The sequence below is a fragment of the Pelobates fuscus genome, chromosome 9, assembly GCF_036172605.1.
Source record: "Pelobates fuscus isolate aPelFus1 chromosome 9, aPelFus1.pri, whole genome shotgun sequence".
NCBI lineage: Eukaryota > Metazoa > Chordata > Amphibia > Anura > Pelobatidae > Pelobates > Pelobates fuscus.
This window is the reverse complement of record NC_086325.1, coordinates 10,305,112-10,332,788: the sequence shown is the minus strand read 5'-3', so window position 1 is coordinate 10,332,788 and position 27,677 is coordinate 10,305,112. Positions and strand designations below refer to the sequence as shown.

At 43.5% G+C, this 27,677-nt stretch overlaps 1 protein-coding gene across 1 annotated transcript; it reads left to right on the top strand.

Moving 5' to 3' along the window:
- LOC134572274 (cytochrome P450 2G1-like) lies at positions 1 to 27,676 on the top strand. The gene is made up of 9 exons (XM_063431144.1): positions 1 to 220; positions 1,558 to 1,723; positions 6,127 to 6,276; positions 9,434 to 9,594; positions 10,672 to 10,848; positions 11,018 to 11,159; positions 24,992 to 25,179; positions 26,102 to 26,243; positions 27,286 to 27,676. Exons 1-9 carry the CDS (start codon positions 41 to 43, stop codon positions 27,465 to 27,467), a joined length of 1,488 nt encoding a protein of 495 aa, XP_063287214.1. The 5' UTR covers positions 1 to 40; the 3' UTR covers positions 27,468 to 27,676.
- The last annotated feature ends 1 nt before the right edge of the window (position 27,677 follows it).

The following is a 27,677-nucleotide window of genomic DNA, read 5'->3' as shown; positions in this document are numbered from 1 at the left end:
AAAACCACGAACACTAAACATTGGGATGGAAAGTTGAAAAATGGACTTCCTCGGAGTTACAGCCTTGCTACTGTCAGCATGTGTGATTTTCCTGCTCTTTAATTTAATACAAGGCAGGAAAGAGAACAAGATAAGGCTGCCCCCTGGCCCCACTCCTCTACCTCTTTTGGGGAATATATTACAGCTCAGTGGAAAAGAGGCATTCAAATCCTTTATTAGGGTGAGTAAAGGGACTGTGACAGGTTTAAAGGTATATTCAACTAAATATACCTGTGGGTTCATATGTTAGGTGCACTGTGTAGGTTAGGTTACAGTTAGTTATACTGGGTGGGTTTATATTATATAAGGGACACTCCAGGCTCCCACATACGTTAGATGCACTGTGTAGGTTAGGTTACAGTTAATTATACTAGGTGGGTTTATATTATTAAAGGGACACTCCAGGCTCCCACACACGTTAGGTGCACTGTGTAGGTTAGGTTACAGTTAGTTATACTGGGTGGGTTTATATTATTAAAGGGACACTCCAGGCTCCCACACACGTTAGGTGCACTGTGTAGGTTAGGTTACAGTTAGTTATACTGGGTGGGTTTATATTATTAAAGGGACACTCCAGGCTCCCCCACACGTTAGATGCACTGTGTAGGTTAGGTTACAGTTAGTTATACTGGGTGGGTTTATATTATTAAAGGGACACTCCAGGCTCCCACACACATTAGGTGCACGGTGTAGGTTAGGTTACAGTAATACTGGGTGGGTTTATATTATTAAAAAAACACTCCAGGCTCCCACACACATTAGGTGCACTGTGTAGGTTAGGTTACAGTTATGCTGGGTGGGTTAAAGGGACATTCATTAAAGGGACACTCCAGGCTCCCACACACATTAGGTGCACTGTGTAGGTTAGGTTACAGTTATACTGGGTGGATTTATTTTATTAAAGGGACACTCCAGGCTCCCACACACGTTAGGTGCACTGTGTAGGTTAGGTTACAGTTATGCTGGGTCGGTTAAAGGGACATTCATTAAAGGGACACTCCAGGCTCCCACACACGTTAGGTGCACTGTGTAGGTTAGGTTACCGTTAGTTATACTAGGTGGATTTTTTTATTTTTAATTAATCATCTGTATTTACTAAATATAACTATCTTTCGTCCCTAGTAAGCAACCTGCAGTGTTTCCCCTTTTTCAGTCCAAAAAAACTTATTTTGCAGAATGTAAAGACTTTCTATAGTACAAAGATGACAAGTAAAATGTATCTCCCCATAAACCTTTGTTGTTCATGATTATGTATCTGGTATGATTGAGGATAGAAAACAAAGTGGGTATCAGGACTGGTTCTATTGTTAAGAACCTTCCAAAATATGTGATTTAATTCTTATTTTTTATTGTCAACTGATTTTGTTAAGATTTTCACTTAATAATGGATTCAAATGAGTACATTCCCATCCTGAAACATCCCTATATTGAGTTAAACATATAAATGATACATTTATAAAAATGAGTAATAAATTTGATTATCTAAAAACTATGAACTCTATTAACCTCTTCCAGCAGCTTGCCGAGCAGTATGGTCCGGTATATACCGTTTACATGGGGATGGAGCGCGTTGTGGTGCTCTGTGGCTATGACGTGGTGAAATCAGCTCTTATTGACAATGGAGACGTATTTAGTGGCCGGGGGCACATGCCACTGCTAGACAAGATGAGCTCTGGAGGTCATGGTAAGAACAAACCTGATCCTTTCTTCTCAAATACTAAGCCAGACTTCTTGAAGGTACATTTTCCTGCCATTTGGTTCACAGATCAAGCGGGAAAAGATAACTGTAGCGGATTGGTACCGGGCTGTCCCACGACATGTATGAGAATAAGTGTATTTGGTCATATGGCTGGTTTAATGTGTATGTACATGTATAGAAAGCATGGTATCCGGGTATAATGACAGTTAAATGTATGTAAAGAATTGTATTCCTCTAGTTGTTCGGTAGAATCATTCAAATAAAACAAGGGAATGAAACTACCGAACAACCAGACCACCCAGGAATGAGTGTGCCTCCAATTACCGTTTGCAACAATGTTGCAAACAGGTAATTGGCAATCAGTGCAGTGTGGTCTTTGTCCTCTGGGTGGCCGCCATTCGGGAAACAAACACGTGGCGGCGGCCATCTTAAACTACCGAACAGCGGTGTTTTGCCGTCGAGTGTCTGGAACTAAAATCGGACACTTGACTAACACCGCTGAGACCTCCATACTTCCAGAAATTCGTATGGAAACTACCGAATGACCCGCCGTTCGGTAGAAAGAGCCCCATAAACAAGGGAATTCATTCAAACCCTCTCCAGGCTCTATAACACAGGCAATTCGCCTGTTTTCATTCCCTTGTTTGTGACCGACCGCAGGGCCAAAATGCATGGAACTGTTTTCGGATACTTTACCCATGCGGTCGGTCAAATCTTTGGAACCCCATATCTCACGAACCATTCATCCGAATGGGCTAATTTTTAAGTATGTTGGTCCCCCAGAATAGAGCTATCTGGGGATGTTGGATTTGTGGATGTACCCCAAGTATTTAGGGTACATCCAAAACTCGGGGAAAACTGTGTACACAATAAGGGGATTATGATGCTAGAGGAGGGGAGGAGATCTGTGGGAGGTTACTACTTAGAGATTGGATAATGTCTTAAGTGATAGAACCTCCTCCCTTGCATGGGAGAGGGCTTTATAAGGAACTGTGGAATAAAGCTTGTCAGACTACTCCTGAAACTGTGTGTCGTCCAGTTATTGGGATTGCGATGGGGATACTGCTGTATTACTTTACCTGCTGGAAACCTTGCCTGTGGACTTAACATCACCTTGTTCCTGAGCCTCACTGGAATCTCTAGAGGAGAATAGCTGTGCAAGATCGGCTCTCCGCTACAATAACCAATAGAGGAAAAAAAGAGAAAGACCAGTAAAAAATATTACTGTGACAGGGTAGGGGGTGGTAGGGGGCTGTGACAGGGCAGGGGGCGGTGGGGGAGCTGGGACAGGGCAGGGAGTGGTGGCAGGGGGTGGGGGGGGGGCTGGGACAGGGCAGAGGGTGGTGTGGGGGCTGTGACAGGGCAGGGGGTGGTGGGTGGACTGTGAAAGGGCAGGGGGAGGTAGCCGGGCTGGGACAGGCGGTGGTAAGGGGAGTGTGACAGGGCAGAGGGTAGTAGGGGGGCTGTGACAGGGCAGAGGATAGTAGGGGGGCTGTGACATGGGAGAGGGTGGTAGGGGGGCTGTGACAGGGCAGGGGCTGTGGGGGCTGTGACAGGGCAGGGAGTGGTGGGGGCTGTGACTGGGCAGGGAGTGGTGGGGGAGCTGTGACAGGGCAGGGGGTGGTAGGGGACTGTGACAGGGCAGGGGGTGTGACAGGACAGTGGCTGGTAGGGGGGTTGTGACAGGGCAGAGGGTGTGACAGGGCAGGGGGTGGTAGGGGGCTGTGACAGGGCAGGGGTGGTGTGGGCTGTGACACGGCAGGGAGCGGTAGGGGGCTGTGACAGAGCAGGGGGTGGTAAGAGGGTGTGACAGAGTAGGTGGTGGTAAGGGGTGTGACAGAGCAGGGGGTGGTAGGGGTCTGGTGCAGGGGGTGGTGGGGATGTGTTACAGGGCAGGGGTGATAAGGGGGTTGACAGGGCAGGGGGGGCTGTGATAGGGAAGGGGTGGTAGGGTAGTTGTGCCAGGTTAGGGGGCGGTAGGGGGTCTGTGACAGGGCAGAGGGTGGTATGGGAGCTGAGACTGGGACAGGGCAGGGGGTAATAAATTCCTTTTTATTAAATGTATTCCCTGGTGGTCCGGTGGGCTGGCTGTATCCCTGGTTGTCCTTTGGGCATGCTGTATCCCTGGTGTTCCGGTGGGCTCCCTTTTCGCCAGGTGCAGAGCTGCAGACCACGTGGTAAGTCTTGCAATCTCCAATCAGAGCGTGGCCGTGGTAACCCGACAGAGCTGCAGACTGAAGGCTGGCTCTCTCCTGGGCAGACTTACTGGAGGGATCTCGCACCTGGCGGCATTACAGGCAAGCCGCTCGGCCCCCTGCTGTGTCGGGCCCTCGGTCATAGGCCAAAGACCCAACATGTCAGTCTGCCCTATGGTGATTTAAGAGGCCGCAAAGCCCCAGACCATGCGAGGCCTTAGGTAGCGGCCTAAATCGCCTAATTAGAGAGCCACCTCTGTCTCTAATGCTAACTCTCTAGCGCTAACCCTCTAACACTGACTCTCTAATGCTGACCCTCTAACGCCAGCTATCTAATGCCAACTCTCTAATACTAACCATCTAATACTAACTCTTTAAAACTGTCATGGGTGGCGGTCCGGAAACTGTATGCCTGATGATGGTAGGAGTCACAGCATGGAAATGAACTATAAGGGTCTGGTGCAGGGTAACCACACGCCCCCTACCAGGGCACTGATGCAGCTTCTGTGGATCCCAGGAGCTTGATATTATGCAGATATGTATCCAGTGCTAGAAACAAGGTAAGGCTAGAACAGGCACCAAACAAGAGAAGACAAGACTAGAAGAACCCAGAACCAGAGCAGGACAGAAATCAGAAGCCAAAACATGTACACAATACATGAGGGAAACAAGAACAGGACATGGACAGGACAGGACTGTACATGAACTGGGAATACAAGACAAAAAGAAAACAAAACAAGAGATACAAGGCAAAACAAGAGGAGACATAACTAAGTACTATATATGTAATAAACATTGGAGATTTAGACATACATAAATGGCCAAGATGTATGCAGCCCACCACTGCGCCAAAGTACTCCAATTACGGTGGGTCCTAACTGCTTAGATATGCATGACTAAATAAACAACAATAAAACACACAGAGCACTTACCTGCAAGGAAAGGAGCAGAGGAATGAGACCACTGTTTGTAAGAACAGATTGAAACAAAAAGGATAAATGGCAAAGGAACGGGTGTGGCAACAAAAACAAACATTTAAAGGAATCCAGGAGACTGGGAATTCCAGGAACGGAATAAAGGAATGAACCCAGAAAACCCAGCATAAAGAAAACCAGACATAGAATTGAAAATCAGAAAAACCAAGAAAAACTAAACAAGACTTTAAAAAAAAGTACTGGATATCAGAAGCCAAGACAGAAATGATCTGCAGACAAGAACAGGGTGTGACAAATACTAACTATCTAATATGAACTATCTAATGCTAACTATCTAATGCTAACTATCTAATGCTAACTATCTAATGCTAACTATCTAAGATTAGTAGATTGACCCCCAGGTTACTAATCATACTGAATTCAATAAAACTATAAATAGGGAAGAGGACGGGGGGTTATATGAAACTGCTATCAGACTTGCTTCAGTATAATTCAGTGTAGTTCAGTGGACTGTGAATACGAACATAAAGGAAACAAATCCTATAGACTGAGGTTGTTAAAGGTCTTTACAGTATAATGTTAAATACTTAGCTACAGATGGAGATACTGCGTCTCTACCTAAAGAGTAATAAAGTAACTCCACAGAGAGAGAGCAGGATAATAATAACTAGATAGCAACACTAAACTAAAAGATGTTATCCTGCTGGTGAGCTCCTGGATAGAAGGATGGCTGATTATGGATTGTAATGATTAACAGAGTAGGCAAATTGTGATCTGTAACCTTGTAGCAAAAAATAAATAAAGTATCATTTTCTCTAGTAATACCCTGTATAAATAAAGCACACCCCACTATAATAATTCACTCTAGAAAAAAAAAACATTAAATCACAACCTGATCCCGAGATCAACACTAAAAGCCTATTACAAACCTTGCATTACTGATTACTATGTATGGACTAATCCCTTTATTGAACTAATCACAGAATGACTGAGTGCTAAGAGGCAAACTCGACCATAACAGAAATATGGGCGCGATCTGACAGAATGCTAATCGGTCTATGCTAGCCAGCACTGCATTACCCATATCCCCATATTATAGGAGCTTCAATCTTGAATTTTTTTGTTTGTTTGTTTTAAATGGGGATATGGGGTCGATCCCCGTCATTTGATTTCCGTGGGTCCTTCAGAAGATCAGCAGGGCATGTGTTGACTGTCATTATTTTCATTATTTCCTGTTCTATCCTCTTCGTTACATTAGGCATCATTAACAGTAACGGTGAGCGCTGGAAACAGCTGCGGCGATTCTCTCTGATGACGATGAGAAACTTTGGGATGGGGAAGAGGAGCATTGAGGAGAGGATCCAGGAAGAAGCGTATTTTCTTACTGAGGAATTACGAAAGACCAAGGGTGAGTAAATTACAATTAAAATTGATAAATAAGATCTCTCTCTGCGTGTTGGACCAGTCACAGAAATTGAAATAAAGAAGGATTGGCTATATTATGGATCCAAATAACATATAGCAGGCACAATCAGATTATAGCTCAGTTACAGTATCTCGCAAAGGTCAGTACACCCCTCACATTTTTGTAAATAGGTTATTACATCTTTTCATGTGAAAACACTGAAGAAATGACACTCTGCTACCATGTAAAGCAGTAAGTGTACAGCCTGTATAACAGTGTCAATTTGTTGTCCCCTCAAAATAACTCAACACACAGCCATTAATGTCTAAACTGTTGGCAACAAAAGTGAGTACACCCCTAAGTGGAAATGTCCAAATTGGGCCCAATTAGCCAATTTTTCTCCATGGTTTCATGTGACTCGTTAGTGTTACAAGGACTCAGGTGTGAATGAGGAGCAGGTGTGTTAAATTTGGTGTATACTGGTCACTGGAAGTTCAACATGGCACCTCATGGCAAAGAACTATTGCTATACTTAAAGATGGCCTAGGCTATAAGAAGATTGCCAAGACCCTGACACTGAGCTGCAGCATGGTGGACAAGACCATACAGCAGTTTCACGGACAGGTTCCACTCAGAACAGGCCTTGCCATGGTCGACCAAAGACGTTGAGTGCACGTGTTCAGCGTCATATCCAGAGGCTGTCTTTTGGAAATAGACGTATGAGTGCTGCCAGCATTGCTGCAGAGGTTGAAGGGGTGGGGGTTCAGCCTATCAGTGCACAGACTATATGCCATACACTGCATTAAATTGGTCTGCAATACTGTCATCCTAGAAGGCAGCCTCTTCTAAAGATGATGCACAAGAAAGGCCGCAAACAGTTTGCTGAAGACAAGCAGACTAAGGACATGGATTGCTGCAACCATGCCCTGTGGTCCAATGAGACCAAGATAAACTTATTTGGTTCAGATGGTGTGAAGCGTGTGTGGCGGCAACCAGGTGAGGAGTACAAAGACATGTGTGTCTTGCCTACATTCAAGCATGGTGGTGGGAGTGTCATGGCTAGGACCTGCATGAGTGCTGCCGGCACTGGGGAGCTACAGTTCATTGAGGGAACCATGAATGCCAACATGTACTGTGACATACTGAAACAGAGCATGATCCCCTCCCTTTGGAGACTGGGCCACAGGGCAGTATTCCAACATGATAACGACCCAAACACACCTCCTAGATGACCACTGCGTTGCTAAAGAAGCTGAAGGTAAAGGTGATGGACTGGCAAAGCATGTCTCCAGACCTAAACCCTATTGAGCATCTGTGGGGCATTCTCAAACGGAAGGTGGAGGAATGCAAGGTCTCTAACATCCACCAGCTTCATGATGTTGTCATGGAGGAGTGGAAGAGGACTCCTGTGGCAACCTGTGAAGCTCTGGTTGTAACAAGATTATACCCCAACACGCAGGATCCAGCTAAACAGAAGACAACACAGAGGAAATATACGTCTACCAGTCATTAGAGTGGCCGGACTCGACGTATATAGGAGAAGTACAGAGTCAGGAACGATCCGAGGTCAAGGGCACAAAGAGACAGCGTAAACTAGGACTAGCTGGGGTCTGGTACACAGTAAACAGCAAGCCGGCAAACAGAACAGATAAGGATAAAGCGAAAACAAAGTCAGAATACAAAGCCAAGGTCAAATACGAAGGAACACAACTGAACACCACAAGCGCTAAAGGGAACTGTAGCAGAAACCACGATAGGGCAAGGGACTAAGGGAAAGAGGTAAGTATAAATAGCCAAACCTCTGTTATGATTGGTCCCTGTCATATCCACACCCCCAACAGGTAATTGTATGGGGAGTGTGGCATGACAGGGACCAATGGGAGACCTTTTCTAATTTAGGCTCCCACTGTCCCTTTAAGAGCGCGCCTGAGACTCGCGGTCACAGCCCGCCTTCCAGTTCCAGCCGTCGGATGAGCCGCGCGCGGCTTGTGCAGCAGCTGAGCTGCGCGCGGCTTGAATAGAGGACCCCGGCCGGCACCTGGAAGGGTAAGTACCGCTACACTGGTGAACTCCATGCCCATGAGGGTTAAGGCAGTGCTGGAAAATAATGGTGGCCACACAAAATACCAACGGTTTACACATTAATGGCTGTGTGTTGAGTTATTTTGAGGGGACAGCAGATTCACGCTGTTACACAGGCTGTACACTTACTACTTTACGTTGTAGCAGAGTGTCATTTCTTCAGTGTTGTCACATGAATAGATATAATAAAATATTTACAATATGTGAGGGGTGTACTCACTTTTGAGAGATACTGTACATTAAAGAAACACATCAAACACCGATGGTTTTAATCACTAAATACTGATTTGATTTTATTCCAAATGGATTTGGTGAAAATGACCAGACTAAACAGATTTGGAATTCTCATATTTACAGCTTTAAAATCAATGTTTTCCACATGCAAATTCTGTACAAAGTATAGGGCATTTACAATACATCAATTTTAAACAAAGACTGGACCAAACCAATGTGGTCATTGTAACTCGCTTGGCTTTCGGGAAGTGAGTTCTAAACCCCAGACTACTTGGTCTGCAGACAAATAGTTAGAAATAAATGAAATCAGCTCATGGATTTAAAAAAAAAAAAGCTACAGTACCCTGATTGCATAAATCTGCATACTCCTCCCAACTAATACTTTGGCAACAAGCAATGGATGAGACATTTTGCTTGGTTTTCAGAGAAAATGCAGTGTGTTTACATTACAACCTAGGGATACCTCCACTGGCCACTCCTCAGATGGCTGCTAGAGGTGCTTCTTGGGGCAGTGCTGCACAGTGTGACTGACATTCCGTCTCTCCACCCTCTGCATGGAGACACTGTACCTTCCTCATAGAGATGCATTGATTCAGTGTGATGTTCACACACGAAAAGGACAAAGCACTATTGCAGATAATTTGACTGTAACACCATTGTACTGTATTATAATGAGCAATGTTCACTTACCTTTATGTTTTATTGATCACACCCAGGACTTGTTGTCCTGTTCACTGGGTCTGGTCACCTATCATAGTGACCTTTAATCACTCCAAATACCATAACCTGGAAAAGGTTTTGTAAAAGTGTGTTTGTATAATTATGTTTTGTTCTGCTTCACCAGGTCAACCCCTGGATCCCATCTTCTATTTCAGCAAAGCTGTGTCTAATGTCATTTGTTCAGTGGTTTTTGGAAATCGGTTTGAATATGAAGACAAGAATTTTCTTATACTTTTAGGTCTAATAAATAACATACTTAGAGGAATCAGCTCTGTTTGGGGACAGGTGAGCACTAATGATCTTAGGTGCTGTCCCTTTAACCCATTAAACATGTTGCTGTCATTAGGCCACTTTGCTCCTACATGGGACTGTCCCTTTACCCCATTAAATGTGTCACTGTCATTAGGTCACTTTGTTCCTACATGGGACTGTCCCTTTAACCCATTAAACATGTCACTGTCATTAGGTCACTTTGCTCCTACATGGGACTGTCCCTTTAACCCATTAAACATGTTGCTGTCATTAGGTCACTTTGCTCCTACATGGGACTGTCCCTTTAACCCATTAAACATGTCACTGTCATTAGGTCACTTTGCTCCTACATGGGTCTGTCCCTTTAACCCATTAAACATGTCACTGTCATTAGGTCACTTTGCTCCTACATGGGTCTGTCCCTTTAACCCATTAAACATGTCACTGTCATTAGGTCACTTTGCTCCTACATGGGACTGTCGCTTTAACCCATTAAACATGTCACTGCCATTAGGTCACTTTGCTCCTACATGGGTCTGTCCCTTTAACCCATTAAACATGTCACGGTCATTAGGTCACTTCGCTCCTACATGGGACTGTCGCTTTAACCCATTAAACATGTCACTGCCATTAGGTCACTTTGCTCCTACATGGGTCTGTCCCTTTAACCCATTAAACATGTCTCGGTCATTAGGTCACTTCGCTCCTACATGGGACTGTCCTTTTAACCCATTAAATGTGTTGCTGTCATTAGGTCACTTTGCTCCCAAATGGGACTGTCCCTTTAACCCATTAAACATGTCACTGTCATTAGGTCACTTTGCTCCTACATGGGACTGTCTCTTTAACCCATTAAACATGTCACTGACATTATGTCACTTTGCTCTTACATTTTGTCCCATGTAGGACTGTCAAAATCCAGGGTTCTACCTGGAGCCAAAAACTGAAATAATTTTGTGCACCAAACAAGTAGATTGCCCTGACAAACGAGTGGATTGAACTACATCTTTCGTCCCTTGGACAACAAGATGTTTTTTTTTTATTTCACACCCCTGTAAATGTAAATAAATCTTCTTTTCTTAATAAGTAATTCCAATGTATCTCTTATAGTTGTATAATGTGTATCCAAAAATAATGAGGGCATTCCCAGGACCCCACCAGACCTTTTGCAAATCAATTGATGGGCTTCAGGAATTTATTGTTGAAAGAGTCAAAATGCACCAAGAGACCCTGGACCCAAACTCCTCCAGAGACTTTATCGACACCTTCCTCATGAAGATGGAACAGGCGAGTCTAACACGAGTTTGTAAACTTTACAAATTGATAGACATAGATATCTGGGAACTGTGACCGCTGTGGGTGGTCTCTGTATTCTGTAAATATATACAATTTACAGAATATGACACATGATGATACCATAGAAGTGATACAATTAAAACTGGCTTTATCATTTCAGGAGAAGACAATACCCAACTCTGAGTTTCATATGGACGCTCTTGTTAACACCACACTAGATATGTTTGCAGCCGGCACAGAAACAGTCAGTACTACCCTACGGTACGGCCTGATGATCCTTCTCAAGCACCCAGATGTGGAAGGTGAGTATGTTATGGACATCTGCTGTATTTCTACAGTGCAGACCTTCTGCTGTCGTCCGGTGGCCATCACTGACCGTCTAATACACACTGTGCATTTAGTTACATGAATATTCAATATTTATACCAGCAATAAATGAAAAGTTATTTGAAATTATCTGTGAGATAATTGCATTAAAACTAAATGTTAGCTATTTCTCTTGCTATTTTTTTAACCCCTTCCCGTTGTTAGGACGTTCCATACCATCCTAAAAATAGTGGGCTTCAATGCTGTTAGGACAGCAGGTAATGTCCTGCAGTTCTGGTGTGAGAAGGGTTAAATCCCTGCTCACACAGGTAGATCCAGGTATATATGCACCTGTGACTTTCATCTGTCAGCTAGGGCCATACTTAGTGGCCTCAGATTGACACATCAGCTATATGCAGTCCCAAAGTGATCACTGCACGTAGCCTCAGCGGGGATCACTCAGTTGTGGTGATTCTCAGTTTGACTGCACTCTGAGGGATGCCCCAGGGGGTCTGAAAAGGCCTCCCTGCCAACAGTATTCAGTGCTGGGCTTTGCCAGCAGCCCAGCACTGATCACTGTGTGTTTGGCAGGAACAGCAAGCGGGAGGTGCAATATCAGCAATAAAGCTATTTAGTAGATGGCTCTCTAATTTAGAATATGTGGGTATCACGTGCATTCTATAAACATTCCAAATATGTGTAGCACATACGTTCTATCTAAAATACTCATGTATATAGAATGTTATGCTGCATTTGTATAGAATATATGTGATGCGTGTATATAGAATGTACGCGCTGTGTGTATATAGAATATATGTGCTGCGTGTATATAGAATGTAGGCGCTGTGTGTATATAGAATATATGTGCTGCGTGTATATAGAATGTAGGCGCTGTGTGTATATAGAATATATGTGCTGTGTGTATACAGAATGCATGCACTGTGTGTATATAGAATGTTATGCTACGTTTATATAGATTATATCTGATGCGTATGTAGAAGCCCAAAGGCCTGAATTTGTGGGAGGAGTTTGTCTTATAAAACGCAATCTCCCCTGCTTACCTGTGCCGTTTTCCGTTCAAGTAATGTGGTACACTTCCGGCCGGGTCAATCCCGCGCTGCTGCTAACCCGGTCTCTGTTCCTGTTGGCCCTACACCGACTCCAGATCTCCTGCTCCACCACAGTTAGTTCCTGCTTCCGACCACGAGACAAGGCACGTTTATGTATGTACACGTGGGAATAACCGTTCGATTTGTTCCCATGTTCGGGCCTAAAAACCATGGGGATTGGCTCCCTTTCCTTTGCTTTCGTGAGTTCATTTGTTACTTTATACGTGTACATTCATTCGTTTTCACTTAGTTCTCTTAATTACACTTTCGTTGCTAACGTTCGGCTCTGTTCGGCTCCATTCAATTCTCATATCTGTTATACATTCATTTTACTCTATATGGGTTTTCATGCCAGTCTGGCATTTTACTGTAATAACTTAAAGCGGCACTGTCATGGCCGCACCATTTGTTTTTTAACCTCCCTCCCTATTATCTCCCCCTCTGGCCCCCACCCATGACCGACGGGTGGGGGCCCTAGTGACAATGGGGGGAGACATAGGTCCTCCCCAGGCCCCCACCCATGAGCGGCAGATGGGGGCCCTACATGAAAATAGGGGGGGACATATTATCCCCCCTCCGGCCACTACCCATGAGCGGTGGGTGCTTTAAATGTAAAAAAAAAACTGGGGGGTTGACTAGGGGTCCCCAAGCCCCTAGTCACCCCCCCCCCCAAAAAAAAGAAAATACATTTGTACCTACCCCCCTCAAGGGGGACAATAAAACTACCGTATATACTCGAGTATAAGTCAAGTTTTTCAGCACATTTTTTGTGCTGAAAAACCCCATCTCGACTTATACTCGAGTCAATGTCTGTATTATGGCAATTTACATTGCCATAATACAGACTGGGGGCTGTGTGTGTTTACTTACCTCTCCTGCAGCTCCTGTCAGCTCCCTTCTCCTCCGCGCCGGTCCGGTCAGCACCTCTGTCAGCTCCCAGTGTAAGTCCCGCGAGAGCCGCGGGGTCATACACACACACTGCATTCATACACACACATTGCACTCATACACACACTGCACTCATACACACACACTGCACTCATACACACACTCTGCATTCATACTCACACTGCATTCATACACACAGTGGTGTATCTTGGTTTTGTGCTGCCCTAGGCAGGACAAAACTCAGACACCCCCCGCGTGCGCGCGCCACCCCCACCCAACCCTTCCCCCCTGCCCCGCCTTCTAAATACACACACATTCACTGACAGATACGCATACACTAGCTAACAGACACACACAGTCAGACACACACAGTCGGACACACACACACACTAACAAACACACACAGTCGGACACACACACTAACAAACACACACAGTCGGACACACACACACTAACAGACACACACAGTGAGACACACACACTAACAAACACACACAGTCGGACACACACACTAACAAACACACACAGTCGGACACACACACACACTAACAAACACACACAGTCAGACACACACACTAACAAACACACACAGTCGGACACACACACACTAACAGACACACACAGTGAGACACACACACTAACAAACACACACAGTCTGACACACACACTAACAAACACACACAGTCGGACACACACACACACTAACAGACACACACAGTGAGACACACACACTAACAAACACACACAGTCGGACACACACACACTAACAGACACACACACACTAACAGACACACACTGCCGGACACACAGTCGGACACACACAGACACCCGCCTTCTAAATACACACACATTCACTGACAGATACGCATACACTAGCTAACAGACACACACAGTCAGACACACACAGTCGGACACACACACTAACAAACACACACAGTCGGACACACACACACTAACAGACACACACAGTGAGACACACACACTAACAAACACACACAGTCGGACACACACACTAACAAACACACACAGTCGGACACACACACACTAACAAACACACACAGTCAGACACACACACTAACAAACACACACAGTCGGACACACACACACTAACAGACACACACAGTGAGACACACACACTAACAAACACACACAGTCTGACACACACACTAACAAACACACACAGTCGGACACACACACACACACTAACAGACACACACAGTGAGACACACACACTAACAAACACACACAGTCGGACACACACACACTAACAGACACACACACTAACAGACACACACTGCCGGACACACAGTCAGACACACACAGTCAGACACACACAGTCAGACACACACACTAACAGACACACACACACTAACAGACACACACACACACACTAACACACACAGTCACAGACACACACTAACAGACACACACACACACTAACAGACAGACACACACACACACACACACTAACAGACACACACACACACACTAACAGACACACACACACACACACTATCAGACACACACAGTCAGAGACACACACACACACTCACATTAACACATTTTTTTTATTTTTTTATTTACTCCCCCCCCCTGCCTCCCTACCTTTGGGAATGCTGGGGGTTGGGGGGTTCTCCCATTCCCTGGTGGTCCAGTGGCTGCAGGACGGCACTGGCGGGCAGGCTGGGCGGCCGGCGAGGGAGCTCTTCCCCTGAGCTCTCTGCTCAGCTCCCTCGCGCGCCGCCCGCAGAGTGAGGCTGGGAGGCGGAGCCGGAATATGACGTCATATTCCGGCTCCCAGTCTCACTCTGCGGGCGGCGCGCGAGGGAGCTGAGCAGAGAGCTCAGGGGAAGAGCTCCCTCGCAGGCCGCCCAGCAACCAGCAACCAGCCCAGCATGTCTGTTAGCCGCAAGGCTAACAACACATTTTCCTTGGGCCTTTGGGGGCGGGGTTTTTTGCCGCCCCCTGGAAAATGCCGCCCAAGGCAAATGCCTTGTTTGCCTCGTGGCTAATACGCCCCTGCATGCACACACACTGCATTCATTATATACACACACACTGTAAATAAATATTCAATTCATATAATTTTTTTAGGATCTAATTTTATTTAGAAATTTACCAGTAGCTGCTGCATTTCCCACCCTAGTCTTATACTCGAGTCAATAAGTTTTCCCAGTTTTTGGGGGTAAAATTAGGGGCCTCGGCTTATATTCGGGTCCGCTTATACTCGAGTATATACGGTAAGTCACTGTAAATAAAAATAAATACTTACCATTTGAAGTCTTTTTTTCTAAAAATCTTATTTTTTCAGCCCCAAAAAGAACAAAATTAAAAACCATTAAGCCCATCAAATTTATAAAATAAAAAAACAAAAGTGCAAAAAAAAACCAAATCCACTCAGCCTCATCATTAATATGGATTACTGATATCCATTTACACTAATGGACTAACCAATATTTTTTTAACTAAGGGGTAGTGATGTCGCGAACACGAAATTTTCGGTTCGCGAACGGGAACTTCCGCAAACTTTTGCGAACCGGCGAACCGGGCGAAACGCCATTGACTTCAATGGGCAGGCGAATTTTAAAACCCACAGGGACTCTTTCTGGCCACAAAAGTGATGGAAAAGTTGTTTCAAGGGGACTAACACCTGGACTGTGGCATGCCGGAGGGGGATCCATGGCAAAACTCCCATGGAAAATTACACAGTTAATGCAGAGTCTGGTTTTAATCCATAAAGGGCATACATCACCTAACATTCCTAAATCACAATGGATATGGATTGACACCTTGAAATATAGATTGACACCTGTCCTCAGAGACCCTGATACACACTGACACAGAGCAGAATAGGGACTATTCCCTCTACATAGGGTCACTTGGCAGATATGGATTGACACCTATCCTAAGGATCCCTGATACACACTGACACAGAGCAGAATAGGGACTATTCCCCCTACATAGGGTCACTTGGCAGATATAGATTGACACCTATCCTAAGGATCCCTGATACACACTGACACAGAGCAGAATAGAGACTGTTCCCCCTACATAGGGTCACTTGGCAGATATGGATTGACACCTTTCCTAAGGATCCCTGATACACACTGATACAGAGCAGAATAGGGACTGTTTCCCCTACATAAGGTCACTTGGCAGATATGGATTGACACCTATCCTAAGGATCCCTGATACACACTGACACAGAGCAGAATAGGGACTGTTCCTCCTACATAGGGTCACTTGGCAGATATGGATTGACACCTATCCTAAGGATCCCTGATACACACTGACACAGAGCAGAATAGAGACGCTATAGTGACACCAGATATGAGTGGTGGCACTGGGCAAGTCGGCACAGTATCCACTGTGAGCCTGACACAGAAGCTGGCAGACAACTAACTGCTATTCAATCTATTACAGTGAAAACATTTTTTTTGTTTTTAAATGTAAAGCTTAAGCTATTGTGACACCAGATATGAGTGGTGGCACTGGGCAAGTGGGCACAGTATCCACTGTGAGCCTGACACAGAAGCTGGCAGACAGGCAACTGCAATTACATTACACAAAAAAAAAAAAACTGACTGATGTTCTAGCCCTAAAAAGGGCTTTTTGGGGTGCTGTCCTTACAGCAGATCAGATGAGTCCTTCAGGACTGTAGTGGACACTGAATACCCTAGCCTAGCTATCAGTTTTCCTATCAAATGAGCAGCAGTTACACTTTCCCTCCTCTATCTAAGAATGCAGCTTCAGAATGAATCTAAAATGGATGCTGTACAGGAGGTGGGAGGGTCTGGAAGGGAGGGTCTGCTGCTAATTTGCTGGAATGTGTCTGCTGACCGTGAGGCACAGGGTCAAAGTTTACTCAATGATGACTAATAGGGGGCGGATCGAACCGCGCATGTGTTCGCCCGTGGTGGCGAACGCGAACACGCTATGTTCGCCAGGAACTATTCGCCAGCGAACAGTTCGGGACATCACTACTAAGGGGTGGATTTACTGCAGTAACTATCTGTGATTAGCATTTACCTTATAAGTATATACTTTCTCTGGTATTCCTACTGATTGACCATTATACATTATGTACTACATGTGTCTGTTGTCTCTATGGGCACACAAAGTAATTGGGTTTCCCTTCGAATGTACTGTGAATATAGGTTCTGATTGTATTTTTGTACAAAATCCAATAGAACACTTTGTTACATTATTTTGAGTGCGTTATTCTATTTATTAGTTGATTATAATTTTGAAGGTTGAATTTTAGGGTGACCTCGATACCTGCACCTATCTCCCTGTTGAGTGCCATCATCATAAGAATTATTTTATACTGTATTCTTGTATGTTATTCCTCTGTTTATAGATATCAGATTTTACATTTATAAGATATTACTCATAGGTCACAGTCAGGCTTTTCCCTTATAGTCAAATACGCGCACCATCTATTACTAAGGGTAAGTAGAGTCCTTCTTTCCACTTTCCCTATTAACTATTCACGCTTCATGGTAATCTGGTTGTCCAAACTCTGTAGAGTGTACTTTCCAGGTTCTCTCTTAGAGACCATCTTTTGTTACCAAGTTAGGCACGTTAACCATTACCGTCACATATGATATGTGGTACGGGGACAGAGAACTAACCTTTAGGTTCAGGAGCTGGTCCAGGGGGGATAACATCACAGCTGTCTTACAATGCCGACCTCAGTTTCAACAATGTTCAACTTGCACCCACCATCAACATACATCCGACAAAATCCTGGCATTTTCAGAACCAGGTTATGGATTTATGTTACTCGCACAGTCACTATTCCATCACACTCGTTCCATGAATACCAAAACAACTTACGTCAGGGCATTAACAGGTTTTAGTAGGTTAAGTTTGAGCTTCCCTCTACAGGAAATCACGACATCGAGACCATGATGACTTTTGGGCCTTTCTATCATTTACAAAATAACACATAACACCATTAATACTTACCTTCCGGGAATACTACATCACTACCTCAATACTTTTCCCAATCATACTCCCTTTCTTTCCTCATAGTCCATTACAACAATCTCCTAAAGCATCACAAAGAGACCGCTCTCTTTCATCCATTAGACTACCCCTAACCGAACATATATTCAGGAGCCTACCCGATTTATCGGATACCAAACCATTCGATAGTAAAGACAATTATGCACTAACAATTATAATGCCTTCCACAGTTTCTCAAGACCCAGAAAAATCACAGTGGTACACCATATGAAGTCAACTCCGACCTTGTCAAACACATCGACCCCTACATTCTCACCCTTAAGGATTTTCAAACTAACCAGATCAACCATCCAACCACATATCACTGTTTCCGACAGACAACAACTGGACCCCTGTTAATACTAGATACACACATACCCACACGCAACAGCTTCTAATCTGTTGCAGTTACTTTACAGGCATCCATTCATCCCAGTCCAAATCATTAAATTGAAATGAAGGTTATCCCTGTATTCTGTACTTAGATTCCACTTCATGAAAAGAGCTCAGGGAATCGTTCAAAGTTTATCTTTGTAAGCATGCTAAAGGGTGTTCTTCACTGATACCTTTTTGGCCATTTTGATATAGGCCTACCCGTACGCAACGCAATCTCACCTGCTTACCTGAAACGTTTTCCGTTCAAGTGACCTCACCCACCGCTCCCTTAAATTAACTCAACTATTACACCCCATTTCCTTGGTTCACTCTCTTTATACAGGCCTACCTGTACGTTGGTATCAGCACAACACTACCAACTTACCACTCCTTCTACGTTTACCATTAAGTTCCGACCACAAATATAGAATATATGAGATGTGTGTATATAGAATGGAAGCACTGCATGTATATAGAATGTATATCAAACAAAGGGAAAGTGTACATTGGAAGGTACTCTCTGCAGAAGTTTGAAACTTGAAATATTCACATGACAAATCACCACTATGGCGTTCTATAATCAACATGGACATTTAAAGCCCCCAACTCATGGTTTGGCTAACTGACAATCCTTCTTCCAAATCAAATACTAGGTAAATGCTGGGAATCCTGATGAAAACTTCATCACCGCTCGTTTATTGTTAGATTCAATAAAATATCACATCGACGTACAGTGGTTAAATGCTCCAACATCGATAGGCCACGGTGCGCGTTCTGTGTGCAAAGCAATTCGTCGAGACGAAATAAGTTAAAACCTTATATATTCCACAACAACTGCTTTATAACTTCCAACGGAACTTTGCATCAGACAGTAAAACGTTGCACCTAATGTAAAAGCTATAATGGAAAAATAAATAAATAAACAAATTAACCAAAATAATCACTTCAATAAATAAAGCATCACATCATTCAGATCAAGGGGTGCCCCAATAGCTCAGGTAGATATAGATATACATTGGGTGCAATGTTTTACTGTCTGATACAAAGTTCAGTTAGAAGTTGTTATTTGGTACAAGCTATGCAGGGATACTAGGAGTTATTCAGTCGATGAATGATTGCCTGCTTGGTTTAGTTTTTAATCTGTTTGTACTGGTTAGACAATAAGGATTTTCCACCAATGTTTAGTCTTTTTGGTTGCATCACGTTGTCTTTATGTTTCCCAGTTTGGGCGATGCTTCCCTTATTTCTGGATAAGGTATTGTCAGTTTACCAGGTACGAACTATAATGCCAGCTTTTATAACACGACGTTTAACAAATTCACATTCTCCGGTGAGGTGTTACCTGAACAGTTCCGCTATCAAGTGAGGAGAGAAGCAAGGTTCTAACTTATTTAGTGTATTAGGAGCCTTTAACCATTGAATGTCAAAGCTAAGTTTTATTGAAGCTAGCAATAAAGGTTTTTTTTTCACCAGAACGAGCAGCAACGTTTACCTCAGGGTTACCAGCTGCATGTACACAGAATGTATATACTGCATGTACACAGAATGTATATACTGCCTGTACACAGAATGTATATGCTGCATGTACACAGAATGTATATACTGCATGTACACAGAATGTATATACTGCATGTACACAGAATGTATATACTGCATGTACACAGAATGTATATACTGCATGTACACAGAATGTATATACTGCCTGTACACAGAATGTATATGCTGCATGTACACAGAATGTATATACTGCATGTACACAGAATGTATATACTGCATGTACACAGAATGTATATACTGCATGTACACAGAATGTATATACTGCCTGTACACAGAATGTATATGCTGCATGTACACAGAATGTATATACTGCATGTACACAGAATGTATATACTGCCTGTACACAGAATGTATATGCTGCATGTACACAGAATGTATATACTGCGTGTACACAGAATGTATATGCTGCATGTACACAGAATGTATATACTGCATGTACACAGAATGTATATACTGCTTGTATAATGTATATAGAATGTAACTGATTGGCCACAACATTAAAACCACCTGTCTAATAACATGTAGGTCCCCCTTGTGCTGCCAAAACAGTTCGGATGCTCTGCGACCCCTGAAAGTGTCCTGTGGTATCTTGCACTTAGGTGTGAAATGGGGCCTCCATGGATTTGTTGTTCCAGCACATCCCACGGATGCTCAATTAGATTGAGATCTGGGGAAGTTAGAGGCCAAAACAACATTCTCTGTCATGTTCCTCAAACCCTTTCTGAACAATTTTTGCAGTGTGCCAGTATGCTGAAAGAGGCCACTGCTATTGCCTCCGCTGGCCTATCTTCTTCCCATAATGTATCTTGCTAACGATGCATCCAGCCACACCTGATCTAAATGAAAACGTGACTTCTTGCCTTCATTGCTCCATGGTCCCATTCTGATGCTGGCATCCCCATTAAAGACCCATTAGGCAGTGGACAGGGGTCATCATGGGCACTCTGACGGCAAAGCAGCCCCATAGACAGCAGAATGCGGTGCCAGTGGCGTACATACCAGTGGCGTACATACCAGGGTCGCAGGGGTCGCGGCTGCGACCGGGCCCGGCCCACCAGGGGGCCCGGCCGCCCCTAAAACCCGGTATGTATGTCACTGGGCCAGCCTCTTCTCCTGGGGGGCCCAGGAGCTGGCCACCTCCGGGCCCCCTGAGGCTGGCCCTGCTTACACCTGGCTGAATGGTCCTGCGGCCCTCGCGAGGGAGCACTCTCCCCTGAGTGCTTCCTCTTCAGCTCCCTCGCGCACCGCAATGATACCGGAGCCGGAAGATGACGGTATCATTACGTGGCGCGCGAGGGAGCTGAAGAGGAAGCACTCAGGGGAGAGTGCTCCCTCGCGAGGCCCACAGGACCAACCAGCCCGCCGGGTGACCACCCCCCCAGGAGCCCAGCAGCACCACTGGACCCCAGGGAATCCCCTCAGCACTCCAAAAGGTAAGGAGGCTGGGGGGATTAAATAAAAAAAAATGTGTTAGGGTGTGTGTGTGTGTGTTAGTGTTACTGTGAGTGTTAGTGTGTGTGTTACTGTGAGTGTTAGTGTGTGTGTGTTAGTGTTACTGTGAGTGTTAGTGTGTGTGTTACTGTGAGTGTTAGTGTGTGTGTGTTAGTGTTACTGTGAGTGTTAGTGTGTGTGTTACTGTGAGTGTTAGTGTGTGTGTTACTGTGAGTGTTAGTGTGTGTGTGTTAGTGTTACTGTGAGTGTTAGTGTGTGTGTTACTGTGAGTGTTAGTGTGTGTGTTAGTGTTACTGTGAGTGTTAGTGTGTGTGTTAGTGTGTGTGTTACTGTGAGTGTTAGTGTGTGTGTGTTAGTGTTACTGTGAGTGTTAGTGTGTGTGTTACTGTGAGTGTTAGTGTGTGTGTGTTAGTGTTACTGTGAGTGTTAGTGGGTGTGTTACTGTGAGTGTTAGTGTGTGTGTTAGTGTTACTGTGAGTGTTAGTGTGTGTGTTAGTGTTACTGTGTGTGTTACTGTGAGTGTTAGTGTGTGTGTTAGTGTTACTGTGTGTGTTAGTGTGTGTGTTAGTGTTAGTGTTAGTGTGTGTGTTAGTGTGTGTGTTACTGTGAGTGTTAGTGTGTATGTTAGTGTTACTGTGAGTGTTAGTGGGTGTGTTACTGTGAGTGTCAGTGTGTGTGTGTTAGTGTTACTGTGAGTGTTAGTGCGTGTGTTAGTGTGTGTGTTAGTGTGTGTGTTACTGTGAGTGTTAGTGTGTGTGTTAGTGTTACTGTGTGTGTTAGTGTTACTGTGAGTGTTAGTGTCACTGTGAGTGTTAGTGAGTGTGTCTGTTGAGTGTGTGTGTCTGCTAGTGAGTGTCAGTGAGTGTGTTCCTGAGTGTGTTTGTGTTAGTGAGTCTGTTTGATGTCTGTTAGTGAGTGGGTGTTTGTCAGTGAGAGTGTATGTTTTGTAAGTGAGTGTGTATGTATGTCTGTCTGTCGCTGAGTGTGTCTCTGTCAGTAAATGTGTGTGTCTGTTAGCTAGTGTGTATGCGTCTGTTCGTGAGAGTGTGTGTGTGTCTTCAGCACTTACCTTTCTCCAGCGCCGGACTCCCTTGGCGCTGGGGATCCCTCCGCCTCTCAGCTCCGAATGCGCATGCACAGCAAGAGCCGCGCACGCATTCAAACCGCCCATAGGAAAGCATTACTCAATGCTTTTCTATGGACGTGTCTTAGAATCGCGGAAGCTCCTATAGCGGCTGTCAGTGAGACAGCCACTAGAGGCTGGATTAACCCTCAGTGAAACATAGCCGTTTCTCTGAAACTGCTATGCTTTCAGCTGCAGGGTTAAAACTAGAGGGACCTGACACCCAGACCACTTCATTGAGCTGAAGTGATCTGGGTGTCTGTAGTGGTCCTTTAAGTGTGTGTGCATCTGCATGCACTGGTGTACATACCGCGGTCCTGCAACCCCTACGACCAGGTGCCCGCCGCCATGTGTTGCGGCCCCCGACTAGCGCAGAGTAAGCGTGCGGGGGGAGGGGGGCCACAGATCAATTTTCGCACCAGGGCCCCATAGGTCATGTGTACGCCACTGTGCGGTGCTCTGTGTTCTGGCATCTTTCTATCATGGCCAGCATTAAAGGGACACTCCATGCCCCTAAAGCACTTCTCTCTAAAAAGCTTTGTGTCTGAAATAGTGAACTTTTCAATAGAAATTATTCTGGTTAAACCTCCTTCACTTTTAAAGCAGTCAAAGGCTCCTGTTACTTCCTGATTTGGTTTGCTTATTTGCATTGAACTCAAAAGGCAGCAATTGCTCAGAGCACCTGACTTACAGAGACTTCTCAATGAGCTGCATTGGGAAGTTGGTGGTTGGACAGCCACAGAAAGCCTGGGCGGGGTTAGAAGGGGAGGACTTGCAAAGGCTGCAGACAAGAGTTCTGCCGTTTTTTCAAGCTGTTAGATATAACTCCAATGAAAAAATAAATAATTGAATGCATGCAAGTTTTCATTTTATGTATATTCACTAAACATTGATTTTTATTTATTTTGTATTTGGGCAGTGGAGTGTCCCTTTAGTTTTTCAGCAATTTGAGCTACAGTACCTCTTCTGTGAGATCGGACCAGACTGACTAGCCTTTGCTACCGACGTGCATCATGGAATGTGACGGCAGATAAGAACCATTCGGCCCATCTAGTCTGGCCAATTTTCTAAATACTTTCATTAGTCCCTGGCCTTATGTTATAGCTAGGATAGCCTTATGCCTATCTCACGCATGCTTAAACTTCCTCACAGTGTTAACCTCTACCACTTCAGCTGGAAGGCTATTCCATGCATCCACTACCCTCAGTATTCTTGGACACCCATGACCCTGATGTGGGTTCACCAGTTGTCCTTCCTTGTAACACTTTTGGTAAGTATTAACCACTGCATACCAGGAACACCCCACAAGACCAATCATTTTGCAGATTATCTTACCGAGTGGTCTAGCCATCACTGTTTGGCCATTGTCAAAGTCACATATCTTTTCACCTCCCCATTTTTCCTGCTTTCAACACATGAAATTGAAGAACTGACTCTTCATCCTGCCTGATATATTGCACCCCATGACAGGTGCCATTGTAACAATATAATCAATGTAATTCACTTCACCAGCCAGTGGTTTTGATATTGTGGCTTGCTGTATATAGAATGTACGTGATAAATGCAGAATTGGAAATAAGGGAACTATCTTCTTAAAAGCTTCTTAATGTTTGTCTTTCAGCTGTTCAGTAGACAGGTCCCTAATTTGGCACCCTCATGTGAGATTGCAATATTTAAGGATACCAAATTAGGGTGCTGTTTAGCAGATAGTTCCCTTATTTGGTATCCTTAAAAATGACAATCCCACATAAGGATACAAAATTAGGGAGTTATCTATAAAACAGCTGAAATATCAAAATTGAGCTCTGTTTAGTAAATAGCTCCTTAACTACATGTGTTTAGTAGATACCTTATTGCGTATTTTTTCCCATTGGTGGTATAACTAAAAACAGCTTGTAAAAGCTATAGATCTCTTGTCTGCAGCCTTTGCAAGCCCTCCCCTTCTAACCCCGCATAGACTGGCTGTGGCTGTCCAATCACATACTTCCAAATGCAGCTCAATGACTAGTCTTCACAAGGCAGGTGCTCTGGGCAATTGCTGCCTCTTAAGTTTATCTCCAATGAGCTAAACAAACCAGGAAATAACAGGACCGGCTGTATGATTGACAGCCAGAGGAATGTAACAAGGTTAATTTACAAAAGTGTAACATTCTATTGAAATCTGCAGTTTTTGCTAAATGAAGAAAAGAGGACACACTCCTCACACATAAAGCATTTCAGCAAGATAATAGTATCTTAAAACTGAAACCCTTAATGTTTAATTTCAAGATTTATTTCCAGTATCAAATTCGATAAGTATCTTCCTCACCCTCAGATCGGGTTCACGAGGAGATTGACCAAGTCATTGGCAGAATCAGAGCCCCATGTATCGAAGACCGTTCACGTATGCCGTACACAGATGCAGTCATTCATGAGATCCAGAGATACATTGACCTCTTACCTTTGGGAGTTCCTCATAAAGTCACACGAGACATTGAATTTATGGACTATGTTATTCCAAAGGTAAGTGTGTGATCATCCCTTTGATAGTTTTCAAGTGTCATGCTGACCTATGGCCGACAGCTGGTTATGTCAAGCTGAATTTTTCATAACTGCTGTAAATAAATGTTACAGTGTAATGTAAACCAGGACTCTGTCTAAAGGTACCAGCTTGTTTACCGAGTGGTATCTGCAGTTGTTTTAAACATTTGGGTACCTTGATAATTTGGAAACAAAAAAGAAGTCAATAACATCTCTAAGAAGTTAATACAAATACAAACTCGACATTTCTGCAAATTGTAATCCACAGATATTATTTATTTACTAAACTTAACTGTAAATGTGACATGAACGTGTGTTCTGGCACCATTTCAGGTCATTCATCAGTCATTAATTGTCAATCTTGACTCATTAAACGTTGACCACACTATTGTGACAACAATTCTAGCGTTTTAAAACGAATCTGACTTCTAGAAAATTGAAATGTTCAATAAACAATGACTCCTCTATGCAGTTGATCGTAGTTTCCACTGTCTGAAATGTCATCAAGAAATTTCAGACATGTAGTAATAAACAAGTCGAACTGTGCATTTTTGAATAATCATGATCGGTTCCAGGGTCAAAACATTTCAAATAGGTGGAAGTGGAGGTCTTCCACAAAGGACCCACAAAGAATAGCAAGTGGTAAATTGAAAGTTCCAGAACTAAGGGTGTTTATTGGGAGTCTTGAGACTAAAAATATAAAATAGGGAAACCCTATTGTGATCAATTTGGATGTCCATCCAAGCCGATTAAATAAACACTATCATTTTATACACATTCCCTAACATAGGTTATTTTTCGAAAATAAATCTATTATTTTCCAAACATTAAATATTTTTTTCAGTAATACATGATATTATGTCTGAATATTGCTCTAAATCAAGGTTCTCTCTCCAATTCTCAGGATACCACTGTCTATCCATTGCTTAGCTCAGTCCTGCAGGACCCCAAGCAGTTTAAATATCCACATGAATTCAACCCGGGCCATTTCCTGGATAACGAGGGGAAATTCTTCAAAAATGATGCCTTCATGCCATTTTCCTCAGGTATTCGTTTTTTCCAAAAACATGATTTGATACAGTTACGCGTTATAGTATTGGTCTCTAGTTAGATTGACATCATACAGGTAAAGGGTTACTACCACGTCATTGGGAGTCGGGTGGCAGGTGACCTTAAACACTAAATCATTAAACTATAATAATAAGGTCTCGATTTAATAATGATGGATAAACTTTCGAAGTGATTTCATTTTTTTTAAACCCTTTTAAAATTATTATAATATTTTAATGTTGTAATATTGTGTTATTTTCCGATACATTTATATATATTTTTTTATATTTGATATACTTTTCTGTTTTAATATGTTGAACAAATGATTTGAAAGAGTTTATTCAAAACTGTGAAATCATTTGGAAAACTTATCCAACAATTTTATATCTGAGCCCAAGTTAGCTTTAACTAAGATGCACTCCCTATAAACAGAACGTAAATCACAAGCAATGAATATGATAACGCTAGGGCAGCCACATGGGGAAACACGTATTCAAAATGGCACAAAGAAATCTTTTTAGAAAAATTGACACAACTCTTACCACTGGTTTGCTTTTACTTGTTAAAATGAGTCTCGTAAAACCATTCTATGCAAATTTAGAACAGTGAAATATGTTAATATAAATAAAATTATACTTATGCCAATAGACAGTTACAGACTTGTAGATCCTAGATAAAAAAATAAGTATTGAGAACTGTAAGATAGATGACAAAATCATGCACTTTGTAGACCAGTTTTACTCACACAGGGCAATTCAACAAATTTTAGGCTTCCAATTTCACAACTAAAACGCATATCAACTCAATAGTGAGCAAATTAACTCATTAAGGGCTTTTTGAAAATAGTACTCCAAATAAAGCATGGTTCACGTTCCAAAGAACCTACTGCGACCCAAAATTCTAATTATAACTCAAATGAAATAGGGAATCTCAGCACAGGGAGTACACCAGTACTGTCCACCTAGTTCAGACATCATTGGTCAGACATCAAGTGGACGTTTAGTGACCAGAATTTCCGTTTTCTCTCTGCTGTTACAGGAAAGCGGATTTGTCTTGGAGAGGGCTTGGCTCGAATGGAACTCTTTTTATTTTTTACCACCATCCTACAGAGCTTCACCATGAGCTCCCCTGTGGCTATGGAAGATATTGACCTCACCCCAGAACTGAGTGGATTTGGGAACTGTCCCCGCGCCTACCAACTGTCCCTCATTGCGCGCTAAATGTGTTTGTAAATTACTTTTTAGCATTTCCTTTTCAAGTTGTTTCACTAAAACATTTAACTGAGCACGTGTATTATAACAACGGTAGTAGATACATGGAATGGTCTCTCATTATTTAAAGAAGCTCGGGGATACACCAGGTGTAATGTATGTATTAGAATACTTGTCTCACATGACCCTTCATAGAAATAAACTAATAGATAAGAAGAC

What these genes read in the sequence shown, in the direction of transcription:
- LOC134572274 (XM_063431144.1), top strand. Translation starts at nt 41, where the DNA reads ATGGACTTCCTCGGAGTTACAGCCTTGCTACTGTCAGCATGTGTGATT. An exon ending in CATTCAAATCCTTTATTAGG is followed by an intron (nt 221 to 1,557) that starts GTGAGTAAAGGG and finishes CTCTTCCAGCAG; the next exon opens with CTTGCCGAGCAGTATGGTCC. An exon ending in CAAGCACCCAGATGTGGAAG is followed by an intron (nt 11,160 to 24,991) that starts GTGAGTATGTTA and finishes CCTCACCCTCAG; the next exon opens with ATCGGGTTCACGAGGAGATT.